Raw genomic sequence first — 19,096 nt, forward strand, 5'->3', positions numbered from 1 at the left:
TAAGCTAAGGCTGAGAAATGGTCACAGATAGCTTTGAGAACAAGCAGTCCATCAGTGAAACTGGTTCCTTCCAAACTTAGTTGTACCAGACTGTCACAGGCAGAGAGGAAATGCAAAAGCTTCAGATCTTTTTAATGCTGGGTGGTGAAGTACTTCAAATTACTTTTGATGCATCACAGAGTTGTGAAAAAGAACTCTACCTGCCTTTTTCCTCCCATTCAGGTGTCTTTAAGAGTTACATTAGTTTTCTAGAGGTGAGTTTGTGACAGAGCTGTAAGAAGCAACACAGACTGTGAAAACAGCCTGGAGTAAGTTGAAAAGACTGATGGTCACGTATGTGGTTCAACAGCATGTTCTAAAGCTCCATGGCTGTCTTCCACAGCTTCTCCAAAGAGGTAATTCTCACCTGGCTGTAACTGGGACTTCTGTCATCCCGTTTGTATGCTTGGTTAGCTGCCAGGAAGGGACTGGAAGAGAGTGAAGAGCTTGGTTTTGCTCTTCTAAATGAGGAACTGATAGTTAGAAGGCTTCGCTTCAGTTTCTGTGGAGGGATGTGCATCTGCGGAACTCCAGAAGCAGCAGGGTCAGGTACAAAAAAAATATCTGTTACAGAAAGTGTATGATGAAGATAATCAAAACTTGTGTTAATTGTAGGGTAAAATGGTGGGGAAAGGTACCTATTCAGAGTTCCTGAGGTCTGGCATCGACTTTGCTTCCCTTTTGAAAAAAGATGAGGAGGCAGAACAGCCGTCAGTCCCAGGAACCCCCAACCTGAAGGCCTCCCGCAGCCGTACCTTTTCGGAGTCCTCTGTCTGGTCCCAGGATTCTTCTGTCCACTCGATGAAAGATGGAGCAGTGGAGCAACCACCTGTGAGTGCTCATTGCAGTTCTTGTTTGGCTGTGTTTTTCTGACTTAGGCTATGATAAAGGCTTTTCCTGCTGCACTGGAATTCCAGTGAGCGTTTGGTGCCATTAGCAGGTGAGAGCTCATTGTGGTGAGGCTGCCCAGCGCTGTGCTTGGCTGGCAGTCCTACCACCTGGGCTGCAGAGGGCAGGCATCCCACAGCTCTGTGCAGCTGTGTTCACACCCAGCACGCTTTGTTTAGGTTCAGCATCAACTCTGCTAGCTCTGGGAACCATTCCTACGGGTATTCAGAAGAATTCATCTGTGCTTCCTATATCCTGTCCTCTGACAGTGGTACTTTAAAGGGACAATACCACGTTATTGAGTGGATTCTGTGTGTTTGTACAGTGCTGAGGTCAAATTAATACTTTTCCCTAAAATCCTGAGCTCTGGCAAATGCGTGCAGAAGCAATGGCTTCACACAAAGTCTACATTTGCATGGCTGGCATTAACACACCCCACACGATCATGAGCAGGCCCTGAGGGAGGAATCTTGGGATGCCACTGCTCGGCTCTCCCTGGCTCTTCTGGTATCGAAAACAGAGTGCTTTTATGGTGCCAACTTGACTTCCGGGTGCCTTGTTATCTCTTGGTCTGCACCGGGCAAAAACAACCATCATGTTTTTATACCAGAGGTGGCCTTATGATGGTGTGTCTGCATTCATACAAAACAGTGCAGGAGCCCTATAACCATGCTAAACTTATGCTGGCACTACATCCATGGAACAGATAATCTCCGTGTCCTTGATGCTTTTCATCTTTATGCTGTGGGTATATTTTATTTATTTTTCTTTTCTATAATAAAAATGAGAGACAACCCCCCAGAAAAAAAAAAAAAAGAAAAAAAAATTGCTGCTAACTTTCGTTTTTCACGCAACTCTGCTATTAAATCCACAAATGTGACAAACTTCTTAGCAGCAGTAGAGTTGTTGGATGGGGGGAAAAAAACAAACAAAAAAGTGCAAGATAGGCTTCTCTTCTCTTGTGGGCGCATAATTGGGATTTCTCTTTTCACATCTGAGTCGGGTCTGTTGATTCCACAGCTATGTCCACTGACAACAGTATCAAATGGTGTATGTCCACTGAACTGGCACCACTTTTGCTATCATATATGCTCTAAAAAAATAAATAAAATAGAATTTTGTTGATTTGAACAATAGGTTCTTCTACCGATTTTATTCCTGTTTTATTTTCTGTCTTTTATGGTTCCCTGTCCATTGTTAGCTTAATATGATTTCTTATTTGTCATTTTATTGGTTTTTCCTATTAACAGTGCTTTGTTGGTACTTGCAAGGAGGTGATTAGAACTTTATGTGTAATTTGTTACCTTTGGCAGGTGTTGACTGATTTTTGGTGCAAACTTGCAGAAGATTATTTACTTTAAATACCTTTCTGAAAAGGGAAGGTTATACACACTTGGACTCTGAAAACAGATCTTTTCCTAAGTCAGGGCCTTAGTTTTCAGGGTCCTGATGACTGATGGCAGTGTATAAGAAAAGAAAAAATCTGGTTTAGTAGTTAGCAGTGTTGGCAGTTAGAGCAAATATTTCTGACTGCAAGTGAAGTCAGGTTACATGATGCAATGCAAAATAAAATCTTCCCAGTGTCATTTAGCAGAGTAGATTTTTCAGTGTTACTGCAATGAGACTATTTTTTTATTATTTTTTTTTTTTTGCCAAAGCTGTAGTTGGGATAGTTTTTATATGTGTAATCACTTTATCTTATTATTTAATTGTTTACTAATTCTGAACCATGTCTTTCAAGTAGCTTAGTCTGAATCTATAACTGCCAGGTTAATGGTTTTCATTCTTTTTTTTTTTTCAGGCTGAAAATGCCTTGGCTGCAGTGCCAGAGGAGAGTCGCTCTGAGGGAAAAATAAACTTTAAGGTTTACAGAAAATATTTCACTGCGGGAGCAAACTACTTTGTGATTTTTATACTTATAGTATTTAATATTTTGGCACAGGTAAGTTGCTGAGAACCACAGATAATAATGATTGTATTTTGATTTTGCCTTTTTATTTAATGTAGTGTATGCTTGTTATTGTGATGTTTCAACTAAAATGGGGCGGGGTGTGATGTTGTTTTATCTAATAATTTTGTAGTATACTTGGTCAATTTTTAGGTATGCAGTTTTTGTACAGCATTGAGATGTCTTGCACTGATCCTTATTTCAACAGTCATAATTATCAATAAAATAATAAATCTCCTGGCAGTGCGCACAAAAATTATAAGCCAGTCTAATTTTTTGAAAATACAGAACAAAATCATAAGGTATACAAAATATTATTTAACAAATCTGAAGAAACAATACCTTCCTCAACTGGAAATACAAAGAAATTGACTGGTTATGGAAGGATGGGGTATTATAGAATTAACTAAATAAAAGCTCTAAATAAAAGCTCAGGTTAAATGAAAGTCTAGAACGAGGATCGCTGTTTAGAAGAAGAAGAAAGTGAAATACTGTGTGTGATGCAGAGTGCAGCAAGTATGTAAAAGAATTTTTAGACAAGGAAAATAATTTTGAAACTTACTGAAAGAAATGGTGAGCTGAGGAAGCTCTGTGAGGACAGCCTGTTGCCTTTCTCTCTGTTTCCTGCAGAGAAAACTCAAATTCATTTCATGGAAACGACTGGTCTTGGCAGTAAAAAATAGTGTATTTAGACATGCTATGTTCTTTTTGCTTCTCCTTGAATTGAGTCTGTTTGAAAGTTAGCTGAGCAAGATGAGATCTGTGCAATAGACTGCCCAGAACTTAAATTTGTGTGAACAGAGGTGTATTTTGAGATAAATAGTCCTGTTATAAGTTTATAGTCACCTCTCGGCACAGAAGGAAGGTGGCAGTAGAAGTTTTTCCCTCCCTCTCCTCTCTCATCTTCCTTCGATCCTGTTTCTGGTAATTATCTCCTGCAAACACAAATTTCTGGACTGGTAACATCAGAAAGTTTGTTAATCAAAAAGCATTTTGGAATATCTGTAGTAGCAAATTTAGGAACTGAAAAAATGAGTTCTTTAATGTGCAATTAACATACATTAGGAAGAGCTACTATATTTTGCTTGCTTAAGTGTATTGCTTTCCTTTAGTTTGCTATCATGTAAGGTAATTTAAGGTAACTTCTTTCTTTGTAGAGGATTCTAATGCACCTTCTAATGTGCTTTGCAAATTGCTGCTGGTCTTGAAAGACTGGATGGCATACTTTTCTGAATATGTGATGTTTTCCCAGAGAACATAAAAGAATAGGAAGGAAATTTAATTTTCTAATGTTTTTTTCATTTTGTAAAATGATTCTTGTATTTGCTTCTTTTATTCAAGGTGGCATATGTGCTCCAGGACTGGTGGCTTTCTTACTGGTAAGTTAATGATAATAACTAGTCAGTCATTTCTGTCTTTCGAGTCAAGGAAAAGAGTTGTTTGTCAAGTAGAAATCACTGTTGTATAGGTAGGGGAAAAAAACTGTTCTAGGAAACTTCAGAATATGCTTGATCTTGTCCTAATCTGTACTCGTTTTGTGAATGGAAAAAAAATAAAACTTTATGCTGAAGCTGTGATAGCTTCTTCTCATTGCGTGATGCATGACAGCATCAGTACATGGGATCTTTTGAACTGAAGATTTCAACACAGTTGAATCTAGAAACAGTTAAACATACTCATGAATATTTGCAGAATGTGATTTGATGATCACTATCTTCTGTATGCATTTCCACAGGGCAAATCATCAAGAAAAGCTGAATGTCACAACAAATGGAAATAATGGAGCAAATGAGACTGAACATCTAGACCTTAAATTTTATTTGGGAATTTACGCAGGTAATGGCATACGCACGTGTGTGTCTATGTTCTAAAGATCTATTATTTATTCTACTGTAATAAACATTTTTGAGAGGTGCAAAGCAATGGCAATGTGGGGAAGTGTGATTTCTAGCAGGAACTGAGTAGTGAATGTCCTAACAGATTAGGAGCCTGAGTCTTGCTTCCTCACTAAATTTATTGGAATAAATAAATAAAAAAAGCTACAGAAGAAACTGGTTGAATGCAGGCTCTTAATTTGCTTTGCCTGGGTTTTAGAAAGTAAGTTTGAAACAGAGTATTCAAAAAGTCAGTCGTCATAGGGTTGTGGTTATCGTCTGTGCTAATAGGTCACTCAGCTAAATCTACGGTCTTTATATGGGTGGGCAGGAGGGGTTAGAAATTGATCCTCATTCTTTGCTGTTCTAAAACTTGGCATGGCAACATTGCTTCTGAAGTGCTGTAGCAAAAGAACCAGTTTTTGAAAAGCCTCCCAAATGGGTATGCAAAGCAAGGTGTTGAAAAATCATTTCAATATATAATATTATAATATATCTAATAGGTAGCCATATGTTTCTGAATATCCAGAAAAGGGCACTGATCTTTGGCTTCAGACACTGAAGCATTTAAAATGCTACTCTGAAATGCAGTGAAAATTGTTGTAGAAAAATGCTCTCAGGCTCTGCTGTTTAGCACTTTTAGTGAATTACAGTTTTGCTGGGGATAGTAATTTCTTGATTGAGATGTGGATGATAGGTCTAAGAAAACAGGTGGGATACCAGAAGAATACGCAGTGAATGTATTCAGAAACCTCTGTCTTGGGTGGTGAGTTTTGCGTTCATTTTTTATAAGAAGCTATGTGATCTAAGTACTTAACTGGATACGGTGTGCTTGGCCTGGGAAACAACTGTGTAGGAGCCAGGTAACTTGGCCTGTATTTTCTGTGTGTAATGCCTTATTTCATGAGCCGTTCACTGGACTGCACAGGATGATTAAGGATGTCAAACTTGGCTTTCTCTGACCATATAACCTAAGTCACCTTGCAGAAAATTTTATCCTTTAAGGCAAATTTTGTTCTAGATAAGAGGAAAGCAAAAGTTAACTTTGATACTGAAATGTTCAGATGGCTCAATGAAATATTTGCAATGGTTGAAGAGAAGGCATTGTTACTTACATAAAATGTAAGTGAAATTGAAAAAATATATAAGAAGATAGTAAATTTCATGTAGAGCACATAATGATTTAACTTTTTTTTTTTTTCTATAACTTCTGAAACTGTATAAAGTAATTTAGCAATTTTATTTCTAATTGTCAGTGTTTGAAGAAAATCACTATGGTAGTTCCTTCCTTATCTTTGTTGTTTCTATGAGATAAAGATCTAGTAGAATAAAATTTTTGTTAATGTGAAACCTCAGTGGTCAGAACTGAGGGGACCCTTGTCCATAAAGTGAGTGTACCAAGAGTCTTTGTCTCTATTTTGTTGAGGAGGCAAGCTTGTAAACATGGAAAACAAAAACCTTCTGCCTGAGACGGATGGGAGGCTTGACAGTAGTGCCATTTCTTCCCTTTCTTGACAGCGATTAGGTATCTTCAAGTGATTCGTCCACTGGAAGCCAGCAAATTCCAGTGGCTTCCTGGCCTGGATGAAGTTGTGCAGAAACACAGGGTTCCCAGGAATGTTCTCCCTCCTCTCCCATCACTCCGACCGTCTGCTTTTGGGCATAGGTTCTGCCATGGTCTCCCTGCTTGGTACCTCTTCTGCTTCCTTCTTGCCTGACCCAGATTTCTTGATTGAGCACGTGACCTTGATTTTGGAAAGCTAGCTTTCTTGTACCCAGCCTGGAGTGCAGCAGCCAAGGCAAAGCAAGCAAACTCTCCTCTGAGCCACGTGCATTTTTGTTAAAAACAGCACCAGCATAGGCAATAAGTGGTGTGAAAGGAGCTGAGTAGTTACACTTTTTCTTGCATTCTGGGAGGACACATCTATAAGCAGTATGTAACGCACTGACCTAACCGCATTGTATCGTTTAAAACCTCACTCTTTATTGCTACAGCTGTTCCGGAATTGCATCCAGTTTTGCCCCGTCCTTAGGACCGGCAATGTGTTATGTTGATAGTTAAAGCCTAATTTAACGGTGTCCTCGAGGCCTGAGCATCTGGGCTTGTGGTGGCTGTGCTCAGTTTCTGGAGCAGATCACCTAGAGCCTGGAAGGCCTTGCAGCCCTGCCAAATACAAGGTGAACACCTTCACTGTTCACCTTTGGGCTCTGCCCTTCATCGGCTGGGAACTTGGGCAGGCACGTTGTGGGTTACACACAGCAAACAGACCAGCAGCGATCTCATTGTTCTTCGCTTCCATCTTTTGCCCCGTGGCTCCTCTGTCTTGTAAGTGGAGGAGTGCCCAGAAGAAAGACAAACAGTCTGCAGACCAATTCCCTAGAAGGGCTCTGTTTCACGTGGCATAAGGGATGCATCTTCTACCGTGTTAAAAAATACACATAATTTAAATGATTTGATGTGGTTTACAAGGGGAAGAATGGCATGAGTGGTTTGGGCTGATTGAGAATAACTCAGGGTTGTCTCTAAATAGCCATGTGTATATTACTTGGTTAATACCTGCTGGCAAACGTTGAATCTTCACAGTGACCTCTGCAAGCCACAATTATACATGGCACTGTGAAATGAATTTCTTAGCTGAGCTGTTATGCAGACGGTTATAATGCAGATTTATTTTGTGGGTTAACAGACGTTTCCTGCATTTCCATAAAGTGCTGATTCTTTCAAACAGAAAAAGATAAATTGTTTAAATTGGTGATATAACACTAACCGAAGCTAGTGACAAATATAAAGAACCTGTGTTCAGCACTCAGTCTGAGTCCCTAGGCTTACGTTTTGGATTCTTGCTATATGCAGAAGCCAACAAAACTAGGTTTTAGTTCGGTTTCATTTTGGAATGTGCTTGTGGAAGATGGGTATCTGAATGAATGCTCTGTTTTTTTTTTTTAATTTCAGGTTTAACAGTGGCTACGATACTGTTTGGCATAATAAGAAGTCTTCTGGTGTTTCAAGTTCTCGTTAATTCCGGTCAGACTTTGCACAACAGAATGTTTCAAGCCATTCTGAAAGCTCCTGTCTTGTTTTTTGACAGAAATCCTATTGGTAAGTTTAATAGTCAAAAAACCTTTAACATTTAATGTACCTCATTGATTATGTTAAATATACTATTTCTGGGCAGTTGTGAATTTAAAGTATTTTTGCACCTGTGTGGTTTTTGCTTCTTTTAATTAAGTGTGGTATTTTTAAACTAAAATGTCAGAATTTTAACTGTTTATTGATACTTGATCTTAGTCTTTTCAAAACTGTGGCTTTGGTGTTGTACATTGAACTGCTAGTTGATAGTAGCACCAATTGCTAGTTGGTGATGATCTGATTGAGTTAACAAAGGTCTCTCTGCGAAATCCTGAATGTATATGCATGTACTTTGTGGGGATGCCTTTCTCGTGCTTTTCTTTGAAAGCTTGACCCCAGCAATTATTTGCCCTTTTTAAAAAAATATTTTAAGCAAGTGTGGTAATTGGCAGTTGTTGAGAAACTGAGTAGCTTGGTGTCCTTCCGTAGCAGACAACAGTGTAAAGAATGCAATTTAAGACTGTAATCCAGTTCTTGAAAAGAAAGGAGAAAAAAGCTGGAGCAGGGCGAAGAGTGTTGGGGAAGTGCGGTGGTGCTGATTTAATGGCCAGTGTTACGTGAGAAAGAGAAATCTGATGTGCCTTCTGGCCTTCATTCTCGTGAAGAAAGCGAACCTTTCCTTGATCTCGTACTTCCAGAAGCTGTTTAATAGCTGTAAGGGTATATAGGGATGGCTTTATTGTTTCAGAGAGATTAGTAATATTTTCAGGAAAAATATGCACGCGGAGAAAAGGTTCAGGTCTACAATACGATGAATGAAACATGCATAATTTCCCCCCTTAAAAAATAAAAATAAAAATGTACAACTGCACAAGTTTAAGGCTGTGCTATATGGCCTGCTTGTACTGTGAGTCTGCGGTAGTGTAAATTGGAGGCAGCTGCAAAGGGTTAGAAGTAAAGCTGTAAGCTCAGGAGACAGGTTAGTGGAGAGCTAGTGAGAGCATATACATCACGAGAAATTGCAGGACTAATGGAGTTTGTTGTCAGGTATGCAGGGTTTATCCTTCTCCCTCTTAATGTCTTTGCATGCAGCGTGCAGTAACTGTATTTTTGAGGCAACACATAATCATCTTGTAAGAATGCCCCAAAACCTGGCTCTTTGTAACAAATGAAGTCAGAACTATGGAGTAAACATCGGGGACAATGTAGAGTAATAAGAAATGGCTTGCTTTGTAACATACTGTGAAGCTCAAATTAGCAGCGCTTTGTAAAAGAGTGGCATTCATGCAACCTGCCTATCGCTGGTATTCACACACTGTCATGAGTCGGTGATATGTGCTTCTCTTTATCAGAAGATATTTTATAATAGAAGATTAACTTCAGTGTGTATAGATCTCTTTTCCTTCATCTTTCTTTTAGTCATGGTAGCATGCAAAGGTACAGCTGTTCTGATCTACAGATCTTTTGAAAAAGGAAAAAAGGAAAGGAAAAAAGATTACATGGGAGACTTGATGCTCTTGTTCTGAACTGCAGTATGTAGCAATTCCGAATTCTCTTTTGAATATCTTTGTTTTACCAGCTGATTTAGGTGTTAGTTTTTTGTTTTTACTGTGTATTTATCTTCTTTTAGACCTTCAGATGCTATTTGCATTGGGGTAAGGTTTATTTAAGTACAAGCCATTTTTCTTTTATTTTCTTCTTGAAGATGCCATACTGTGAAAGACATACTGAAAAGAAATTGAAATTACTAAAGCCTTTTTGTAGCGTTTTGATTGTAACAGACAATCCAAGCTGTTAGTTAGCATATCGCATATTAGCAAAGCTGATACCGTAGTGACAGATCTGTCATTTAAGCATCCAGTGTGTTCTCAGTATTTGTGTGAAGTCTCTAAAATGACTGCAGGAGCATTTGCTGAACTGACTTTTGCTGTTTTATTTCTCCGGAAATAATCTGCAATTAAAAGTGCCGTAGTCAATATTTTGAATACACAGTGATCCATTTCCAAAGTTGAGGTAGGAAAGAAATTAATAGACATCCCAAGCTCTAGATAGTTCTTACTGGGGAAGCAGACTGATGAGCAGCATCAGGGAGTCGACATTAGGAAATGGAAATACGTGGTGAATCATGACATGTCTGTCAACTCCCAACAGTGTAGATCCAATCAGTCGTGGTGAATAAATGAAATGACTTATTTCTTTTTTTTAAAAAAAAAAAAAAGGCATTTTAAATCAGTTTAGGCATGAGTCCAAGATTTCTCTTTATATATTGCATTAGCAATATATAGAGAGGCCTGTAAAGGGAATAGTAACGAGCATCTTACTCAGACAGTATAAGAATTCAGATGTATTTTTAGGATTTTATATTATGTAGCACAAATGGTACAGGAATATGAGGACCCCTCTCCTTTTTTCCTTGCCACCCAACAACATTTTTATGTACACAGGTTTCACCTTTCTGTAATTTGGCATAGATCTGTAAATAGTCAGGCATGACTTCTTTAAGAGTGGTTTGCATTAGAAGAAACTTGTTAATAAACGTTTCTTTCTTAAGCGGTTAACCTGACCCTATGGAACTGATAATCTGAAGTGACTAAAGCTTATTCTGTTATTCGGGATTCGGAAAGAATGATCAGATATTTATGACTGAAATTCAGTTTTATCCGTAGATACCCATACAGCACCACTTAAACAGCTATAGTGAAAGCTTGATGGGAAGTTTTAGATTACGTGGCTGTATTTTAGGATTTATCCCGTCAGACAACAGAACTTGTTTACTTTCTCCTATGGAGTGTAGAAGTTGACTTTCTTTTTGAAACTTCCTTTGCTCTTCTATCCAAATCCCACTAAGGGAATCGCATGCATGTCAGAGTGTCTGTAAGGAGGAAAATGTGGACGTTTCCCACTTCATAGTGAATGCTTTACATATTCCTCTTCGTGTGTCACTTGCAGGAATAAAGGGGTTGATTTCTGTGCAAGTCTAGCACAAGAGGGCAGCATGATCTGTTTTATCTCAGTCTAGCATTACAACAGCTTGTTAGAAGGCTAACAAAATTTATCTGTTATGTTTTTAGAGATGATCTTTGAGGAATGGATTTACAGCCTCTACACTGAGCGGTGTAGTGTGATTCTGTTCTGTTATCCTCATTATCTGCAAGTATAATATTTTCTCTTTTACATGGTAAGCTTGTTGCCCTCTTGTAATGCTGAGTTCAGGAACTTTGTTGGCTTTGTAATTAGTGGCCAAAAGTCAGATAACCCTAAAGAGTCTGATGCTTCGGTCCAGTCAAGGAGACTTCAGACATTATTCCTGGCATTTCTTTTTCAAAACGTTTGCATCATTTTAAAACAAATTTAATAGAAGGCTAGGTAAAAGGGACCAGGACTTCAGCAGCAATAACTGTTGAATTGGGAGTTGCTTCTTTTAAAATTAGTTTCTTATTGATAGTGTTGAAGATCCTAGTTTTGTCAAGCTTCAGGATTTGATTCAAGATTACTTGCTTAGCTTGTAAATAAATTGTTCTTTTCTGGGATTTGGGGACAGAGATTTCTTTAGAGAAGGAATGCTAATGTATAACTGCATCACTTTCAGCAGTGGTAGTTTTAGTGGAGATTGTGAGTAATTCTGAATTGCATTGAGTTTAGGAAACTGAAACCTGCTGCTGCTGTGCTGATGGGTGCTACAAGAATGAATGAATGAATGAATGATATGCATGAATTTGTTCAGATAAAATAGGAATCTCTTCCCCCTCTAGAGATCTGTCTAAAATTCAAATTGAACCAGAACCACTACAGAAATGCATATGAAAGCTTTGCTCTTTTTTTTTCTCTTTTCTTTTTTTAATTTGTCTCTCCAAACTCTTCATTCTGACAGTTCATGGAAGGAGGAGAAATATTTTGGCAGGCATTACAGCATTCTGGCCTTCCTAGAAACAGAAAACACTGAATTGTGTGATGGTTGTCCTCTATCTGTTAAATTAGCAAAATTAGCAGCTTTTCTTTTCTTGTGTCTCTTTTTTTTTTCTTTTTTCCCTTTTCCAGATGCTTTGTGGAAGCTGTAAATAAACGTTGACCCCTTTGGGTACTTACCCAAACTTTGAGGACTGACCAGGTTATATTCTCCTGTCTTGGCAGCCAGAAATGACATGCTGAAGTGATAGCTAATAACAGGATATAAAAGCAAATTCCAACTATTAAAAGATAAAAATGTGAAAGAAAACTGATGTTCTAATGAAGAGTTTCTTTTTCTTTAAGGCATAAGGATTTTAATTATGGTGTTCATAAATCAAGTGTTGAAACACCTATAATTTGACAGAGAAAGTTTCTTTATAGGATTAAAAGCTTGTTCGTCAATGCACAAGTGCCTATCTGCGTTTTATCTGACAGAAGCTTCAAATGGGCAATGTTGTTAAAGTATTTAAGCTGTATAATATTTGCAACAAATATGGTATTTCAGCAGTCTGAAAATTACAATGCTGATAATGAGGTTGTTAAATTATAGCTCTATCAGTTGGATAGTGAAACTGCTCTAGTTAGTGTACATTAATGTATGCTTGTTCACACAAGTGATTCTGCTGAACAAGTAGCATGTTTAAACAAGAAATACTGGTCTTAAACCCTGTGATTTATAGTAGGTGGTGTTTTGGCATATCATGCAGTTAACAAGGCAAAGCTTCATGTTAAAATATTTCGTTTGTAGTCTCATTCATCACCGATATAAATATTCAGTAGCGATGCCAGAAAAGGTATTGTATTCCTATTTGACTCAATGACTCAATTGCTTTCTTTTTTTCTGAAACAAGATCTATGCTATCTTTCTGATGCAGTTTTCAGATACTTCCTTGTGGTCAAGACGAATTCTGAGGGATTGTGAAAAAGTATGCTAGCTCTCTTGACAGCTGGCATGTTCTCTTAAGCTAATACAAAAGGAATACATTGTCCTTAATGTAGCAAAGGCTTTGTTTGCCACTCTCTCTTCCAAGCTCCAAAGCACCTTCACGTGTGCATAGGTTTGCTAGTTTATGTTGGAAAAAAAAAAGTCCCTACAGGACAGCCTCTTGTTGTAAAATAAAAACAGCCTCTCTCTTCCTTGTTGGTAATCACTTGCATTTGTTGTTGGTGAGATGACAACACAATACGTCCCATCAATCACCGAGATCCTTAACAACCGCACAAGGTTGTAAATATTATGTTTGGGTGTTTGAGTGGAACAGCTCGTCACTGGAGTAGGTGTGGTAATTAAAACCTGTTAGGTTGCTACATGCATTCACACACACAAAAAAACTTTAATGTTTTTTCATATAACAATGGCGATGTGTACTTTAAACCTTATCAGGGCGTGATTATTAAATGATATTTTGTGGGAGTTGCTCATTTACTGCTAGTATTATCGTGGCTTTTGTTAAGAGTTTAAATAGCCTTATGCTTCTATGTATTTTATCGCTATTATGATTCTGTCTGGAGCCTTATAAAGTTGATTGCTGTAGGAGTAGTCTTCAAAGTTAGTAAATAGCACTGTGGAGTTATGTTTACATTTATTATCCATTAGCATAACCCAATTCAACTCTATCCTATTTTTCTCTACAGTAATAATTGAATGAAACCTGGCCGTAAACTGATGAGACAAGCCTATTACATTTCCGGTTCACCAAGTCAATGCTCACCCTATTTATACTTCGTATGTGAGATAAAATTGAAAGGTTTAGAGAAAGCTGTTTGTGGGAGGGGACGGTGCATTATTTCAGACAGAAATAGTGGGAAGCCTGTGCTGATGACCACTCCCAAGCGCAGTCTCCTGCTTCCCTGGCACAAGATTTCACGTGCCTTCACAGGGATTTTCTATCTTCCTCACATTAAAATCCCCTGCTGGGGAAGATGGCCTGCTGCGAAACTCATTTCTGACCATAAGTTGACCTGCCCAGGTACTTCATTTCTGGTTTTTCATTTGCTAAAGCGACCACAAAGCAAGCTGCTCCCACGCGTCAGCCAAAGGAAAAGGAGGCACAGAGAAGCCTAATTGAAAGTATGGGTTTTAGAAGGCTGAACAGAAGCCATTCAGAAACACGGCAAGTGTAGCAGGGAAGCAAAAATGGTGTTATGGTTTAGTCTCGCATAGATAGCAGACTATTTTGACAAGACTTGAGACAAGTAGGAATGAAATGGTGGTTGGAGGCACTGGAAAACAGAGGGAGAGGCTGCTAAACATCAGTGAAAAACTGTGAAGGGGTTAAAAGACGGCCTCGCTGATGTGATGCTACTGCAGATCAGCTTTTGGACATAATCTGAAGCACGAAGGGTTTTTTGTTTTTTATAATAACTAGCTTAAATATATTTATATTTTTGCTATTTTTCATTTGCTTAAAATTTGCTGGATGTTGCCATGATTGTTTTAAGCAGTGGGTACTGGAGGCTGCACGTGGATAGGGCCTTCTCTCTTGCGCTCTATGGACACCAGTTCTAGGTGGGGAATGAGCATTTTTGAAAAACGAGGAAAAAGCTCTCAAAAAAACACTTCCATTCTAACTTGGAGCAAGGTAGAAGCATTTCCAAAACAGTTACTTTGGGGAAGAGCAGTGCAAGGAGAGCAAACAGCCAGGTGGTGAGAGCACGCTTGTGGAGTGTGGGAAGGGAGGCCCAAATCTTCTTGCTCTCTAAGGGTCTTGAAGAGATGGGGCTCCCACATCTCAGGATAAAGCCCCACACATCAGGGCATTGGCTTTTCTGGCCTCTTTCCCAAGCCATAACCTTTTATTGTCATCTCTTAAGAGACACACAGATACAGTTAGGCCACTGTGGTGTTTGCAGAAAAAACAGCCCATTTTGTTATTTTTTTTTTATCTGAATGGCTGATAATTGAAAGAAAACAAAGACTATTACAGTGCAAACTCATTTCATTAGCTCTGGTTTTCTGCTTTGTAATGCACAGAAATCTCTCTCCCAGATGATCCTAGGTAATTTGCACTGCAGCATCTGGGTGAATTAATTATTCTTTTTTTTTTTTTTTTCAGATTGCCAGCATCTTGCAGATTATGCAACAAGTGAAGATTAGTTTGTGCCTGTGGTGATCTTAGAGAGTGTTTGGAAACAAAAGGCACTTCTCGATCCAAAATTAAAATTTTAGTGTAGGAAAGAATGGATGTTGCATGTGAATCTGCCTGTTCTGGCAATCCAGAGTAAGAACTGAATGATAGAAATCTAAAACTAGAGGAGTGGGGTGTCTCTGCATTTGGAGGTATTGACTCAAGCTCCACATTAGTGGGCTTATTCTGTTTGAAAAATACAAACTTGGCAGTCAGAATTAATTACTGAACTATTTGTGAATAATATGAGCCAACATTACTTGATTGCTTCCACCCTGTCTTCCCCTGGTGTCCTTTTTCTAGGAATCAGTTTGGGCAGATACTCTGTCAGTGTTTTTTTGTTATGTATTCATCTGAATCCATACAGAGGACCTCCTTCAAGTTTTGATTTTTTTAATGTTATTTAAAGCAAAATAATGCTATATTTTCAAGAATCAGTGGTATGGCAAGCTGTAAATGTTGACTACCACCAGTCTTAAGACAGCTTTACAGAGTATTTTAAAATAGTATCAAATATATGAAAAACTTCCTTTTTGTTTATTAGCTACAAGACAGTAGTGCTATAACTAGAACAACATTAGGTAATGGACATTTTAATTATTGCTTATGGCAATACCTGCCTTGAGATAGATGCCTTGAAACTGGAAACTACATGTTCTTGGAGGTGTTTTTTTTAATGCTGATTTAAATTTGGGCACATGTTGAACACTCTCCTAGGTGATTCTCACTTGCATGTTTTGTTGCCATATCTTTTGATTTCTGCTTGAGCAGAACATTTAGTTGTGGTGGTCCCTGGCAAGAGGTTGTGGAATGAGGGGATTTGTGAAATGTGTGAAGAGGCTGAAGCTGCTTTATCCACTGTTCAGCTAAGTACTAGGTAGGAGAATGTACTCACAGAGCCAGTGTGTGAAGCAAGCTGAGTGGTATATAGGAGAAAGGTATCTAAGTCTTCATTCTTGACTGGTTCACAACAGAAGTGCGCCGTGTGCTCATGAGTTGTTTTTGTTTTCTTGTTGGACTTCTCACTGCTGCAGAAGATGTGTGACTACTGATCCGCTTGCACATGTAGCTTGGCTTCATCCTTTCTCATTCTCCAGTTGAAAAACGTTCATTGAGGTTAACAAAAGACCTTAAACTTTTATTGTGAGCTACTTGGGCAATATATAGGACACTAGTAAACTCAAAGGAGGTTGAAGTTAAACTCCTCGTAAGGTCATGCTTTTTCTCTACACCAGCATGTTCCTTGAGTTTTACCCCCGGTGTACCTGAATTTATCCTCTACTTTCTGTGTCTGGGAATGCTATGCTTCATCTCTCCCAACCTCTTTCCACTGTGTTCTGCATACATCCTGCTTTCTTTCAAGCTTAACTATTCACTAGTCTGTATTAGTGTTGAGCTACAGAGTGCAGAACAATCTGACGGCACATGGAAAAATGAGAAGGTGAAGATATGGGATATGAACGTTATTGTTGGCAATTATAAGGTATAATAGATGGAGGAGAGATGGCCTAACTCTTTTCTTCCTCAGTTTTCTTTTTATCAGATGTGATGAGATTTTTCTGTGTGTGTGGTAAACCTGTTTTTTCTCAATGAAGTTATTGTCTGTTTAATATGCAAATGATGCAACGAAGAATATTTCTAATTCATGCGTAGGCAAAAAAAAAGAAACACAGCTTTGTGGTAAGCTTCCCTTCATCAGGAATACATGTTCATTTGTCCCTGCGTGTATTCATTTCACAGTGTCATTTCGTGTTCATCAGTTTGAATGTTCACAACCCAAAATACAGTTCAGTCTGAATTTTCAGACAAAGTTTCTACATCTGTTTTTGAGATGTCATAACTAATTTCTCATACTGGAGTACTGTTCCCACCCCATCCCTTCTAGGACATGACCAGAGGACAGTAAGTAATTAGATGCTGGGGGCATTTGCTCAGTATTGTGTTTTTTTTCTCCCTTCTTTTTTAATGTGAAAATTTAAAGCTATGAATAAACTTTATACTACCTCATTCGTCTCTTCTTCCAGTACACTTATGTTTATAATCTGTCATGCTGGTCTTTAGAGAGAAGGTGGTGAGTGTCTGCCTTCACTTAGAGAGATTGGACTGAGAGCATTAAATGTTTTATATGTGGTGATCATCTCACTGCGTGGGATAATGAACAGTATCAGAAGTACTGTTGCTGTCTATCACTGGTTGTTTGCTTTCTTTTTCCTCTTACTGAAACAGGGGGCATATTCTTAATGCTGGGCAACTTAGCGAAGAGCCTTCTATTTTTGTTATGACCTGTAAATGTGAGCAAATCTTTGCAGTGCCTAATGAGGTAGGACCCTAGCCTTTTCACTTTACAAAAGGAGAGACTAAAAGCAAACTGAAGTGCTGGGGTTCCTGTGCCCATTCAGATCAGATTTGCTGTATGCCATTACTTGGTTAAGTTATTGTTAAGTATGAAGTAGAAATGGCATGTTTGTTCAAGTAAGGTTATCCTTTCAATAATGGAGGTTAAGGGCTCAGTGAGTAAAATAATGGAACTTCTTCAAATCCATGATTACTTCTGTTTTCTAGTAATTTAGGATTCCAGTTTGAATATCATATATAATGAGAAATGACGAGGCAAAAAAGGGTATTGACAGAGGTTAACATTAGCTTAGGTTTATCAGGTACACGATAGAGAGGCAGACTCTTACAGGGCATGACTTGGAGCTCCAGAGTTGGATTTCTGCTCTAAAGCTTATGGCAAAAGAGCTGTATTTCTTGTACCCTAGTGTGGGAACTCAGGGTACCTAGCTGTCTTATGTGCTTACGGATGCGTATTATACAGTACTCAATATTCAAATTTTCACCACTAAAGAGAAAGGAATTAATCGTAATTTAAATATATATATATATATATACACACACATATATATTATATGTTTTGTCTGATAGTAGTATAATGCCTCTTTCCTTCCTCTCTTCCTTCATTCCCCAGACTCCTCTCAGAATAACAATTCCTCATTTTGCCAGTCTCAACAACCAGCCAAAAGTAAACCATTACTGTTAGCCTTCCAGAATATTTTTGGTATTTCCTGACTAAAAAAAAAATGGTAAAAATGGTTTAAGGAAAAGTTGATGGCAGCTACTTTCAGTCAGCTGATGCTCCTCTACTGTTGGAGAAAAAAATATATGATGTTCATACAGGGCAAAAGGTGTCTACAGAAATCTCTGCAAATTGAAAGTACAAGAATTGTTTAATACAGATGATTTTAGCTTTAGAAGTGTCATCTTTTTTTTTTTTCTATTGAACTAATAATATAGAAGGAACATTTTCTTCCCAATATTTTCAGCAGAAAACTAGTTATACTGGACTTGTTCTAATATTAAGAAATCTTATCTAAGGAGTACTTTCAAAATACAGCCAAACTTGAGAGAGAAAAAAAAGTGCCTTGAGGTTTTTATAAAGCTTACAAGTTTTAATATTCCAAATGTGTAGTGACAATGATCTTTTTTCATAATTAAGCTACGAGTGTGGTTTAATATTGAATTCAAAGCCGTTCACTAAATGCTGCTTATATTTGGAAAAAAAAAATCCTCAGAAGGAAAAAAAAATGAAAAAAACAATCCCAACTTTTTTTTTTTTGAGATAAGAAAAAATAAACTCTGCTGCACCTCAGTTTAATAATGAGTGTTGCTCAGCTACTACCAAAGGCTTAAGGAACAGTGTTTAGAAGTGATTGTTCAGAAATAAGTGTTTCTCACAGATTATGAGGGCTTATACAGATGATTGTGTTCACCTGCTGGGTATTCGAGAGTGGAAATGTCCAATCTGTCACTTTCCAGAAGTGGTCTTTTGCTTAAAACTAAGAAACATTCCTGTGGAAAAATACATTTTCGTTAATTGTTTTCCCATCTTAGCCATGCAATAAAGAAACATTATTATGTACTTCCAACAAACACACAAACATTTTTTGAAATGCAAAATCCAGAGTTTCTGAAATGATCTGAGACATTTTCGGGTTAAAACGTACTCCTGTGAGGACAGGTTAGTTTGTTAATACCTTTGCACTTTGCTTGTGTTTTTTGTAATTCTGCTCTGCAAGATATTCAATTGACATTTGAATGCTTTTTATTAATTGTAAAGTAGGCATGGAGATGTTTTGAACCAAAGTCTTTACCTCTTTTTTGATGAAATGTGCAGGAGAGCAAGCTAGTATTACATTTCTTG

General features: G+C 38.0%; 1 protein-coding gene across 3 annotated transcripts in view; it reads left to right on the forward strand.

The window, feature by feature from the left end:
• ABCC4 (ATP binding cassette subfamily C member 4 (PEL blood group)) overlaps positions 1 to 19,096 on the forward strand; it is a 154,870-nt gene that overhangs the window by 51,800 nt on the left and 83,974 nt on the right. For all 3 annotated transcript variants that reach the window (XM_066986856.1, XM_066986861.1, XM_066986848.1), the window contains 5 exons: positions 655 to 870; positions 2,729 to 2,869; positions 4,217 to 4,254; positions 4,611 to 4,711; positions 7,703 to 7,849. In XM_066986856.1, coding sequence (XP_066842957.1) covers positions 655 to 870; positions 2,729 to 2,869; positions 4,217 to 4,254; positions 4,611 to 4,711; positions 7,703 to 7,849 — 643 coding nt within the window. The remainder of the gene's footprint in view (positions 1 to 654; positions 871 to 2,728; positions 2,870 to 4,216; positions 4,255 to 4,610; positions 4,712 to 7,702; positions 7,850 to 19,096) is intronic.

The sequence above is a fragment of the Anser cygnoides genome, chromosome 1 (assembly GCF_040182565.1).
Source record: "Anser cygnoides isolate HZ-2024a breed goose chromosome 1, Taihu_goose_T2T_genome, whole genome shotgun sequence".
In the NCBI taxonomy this organism is placed as follows: domain Eukaryota; kingdom Metazoa; phylum Chordata; class Aves; order Anseriformes; family Anatidae; genus Anser; species Anser cygnoides.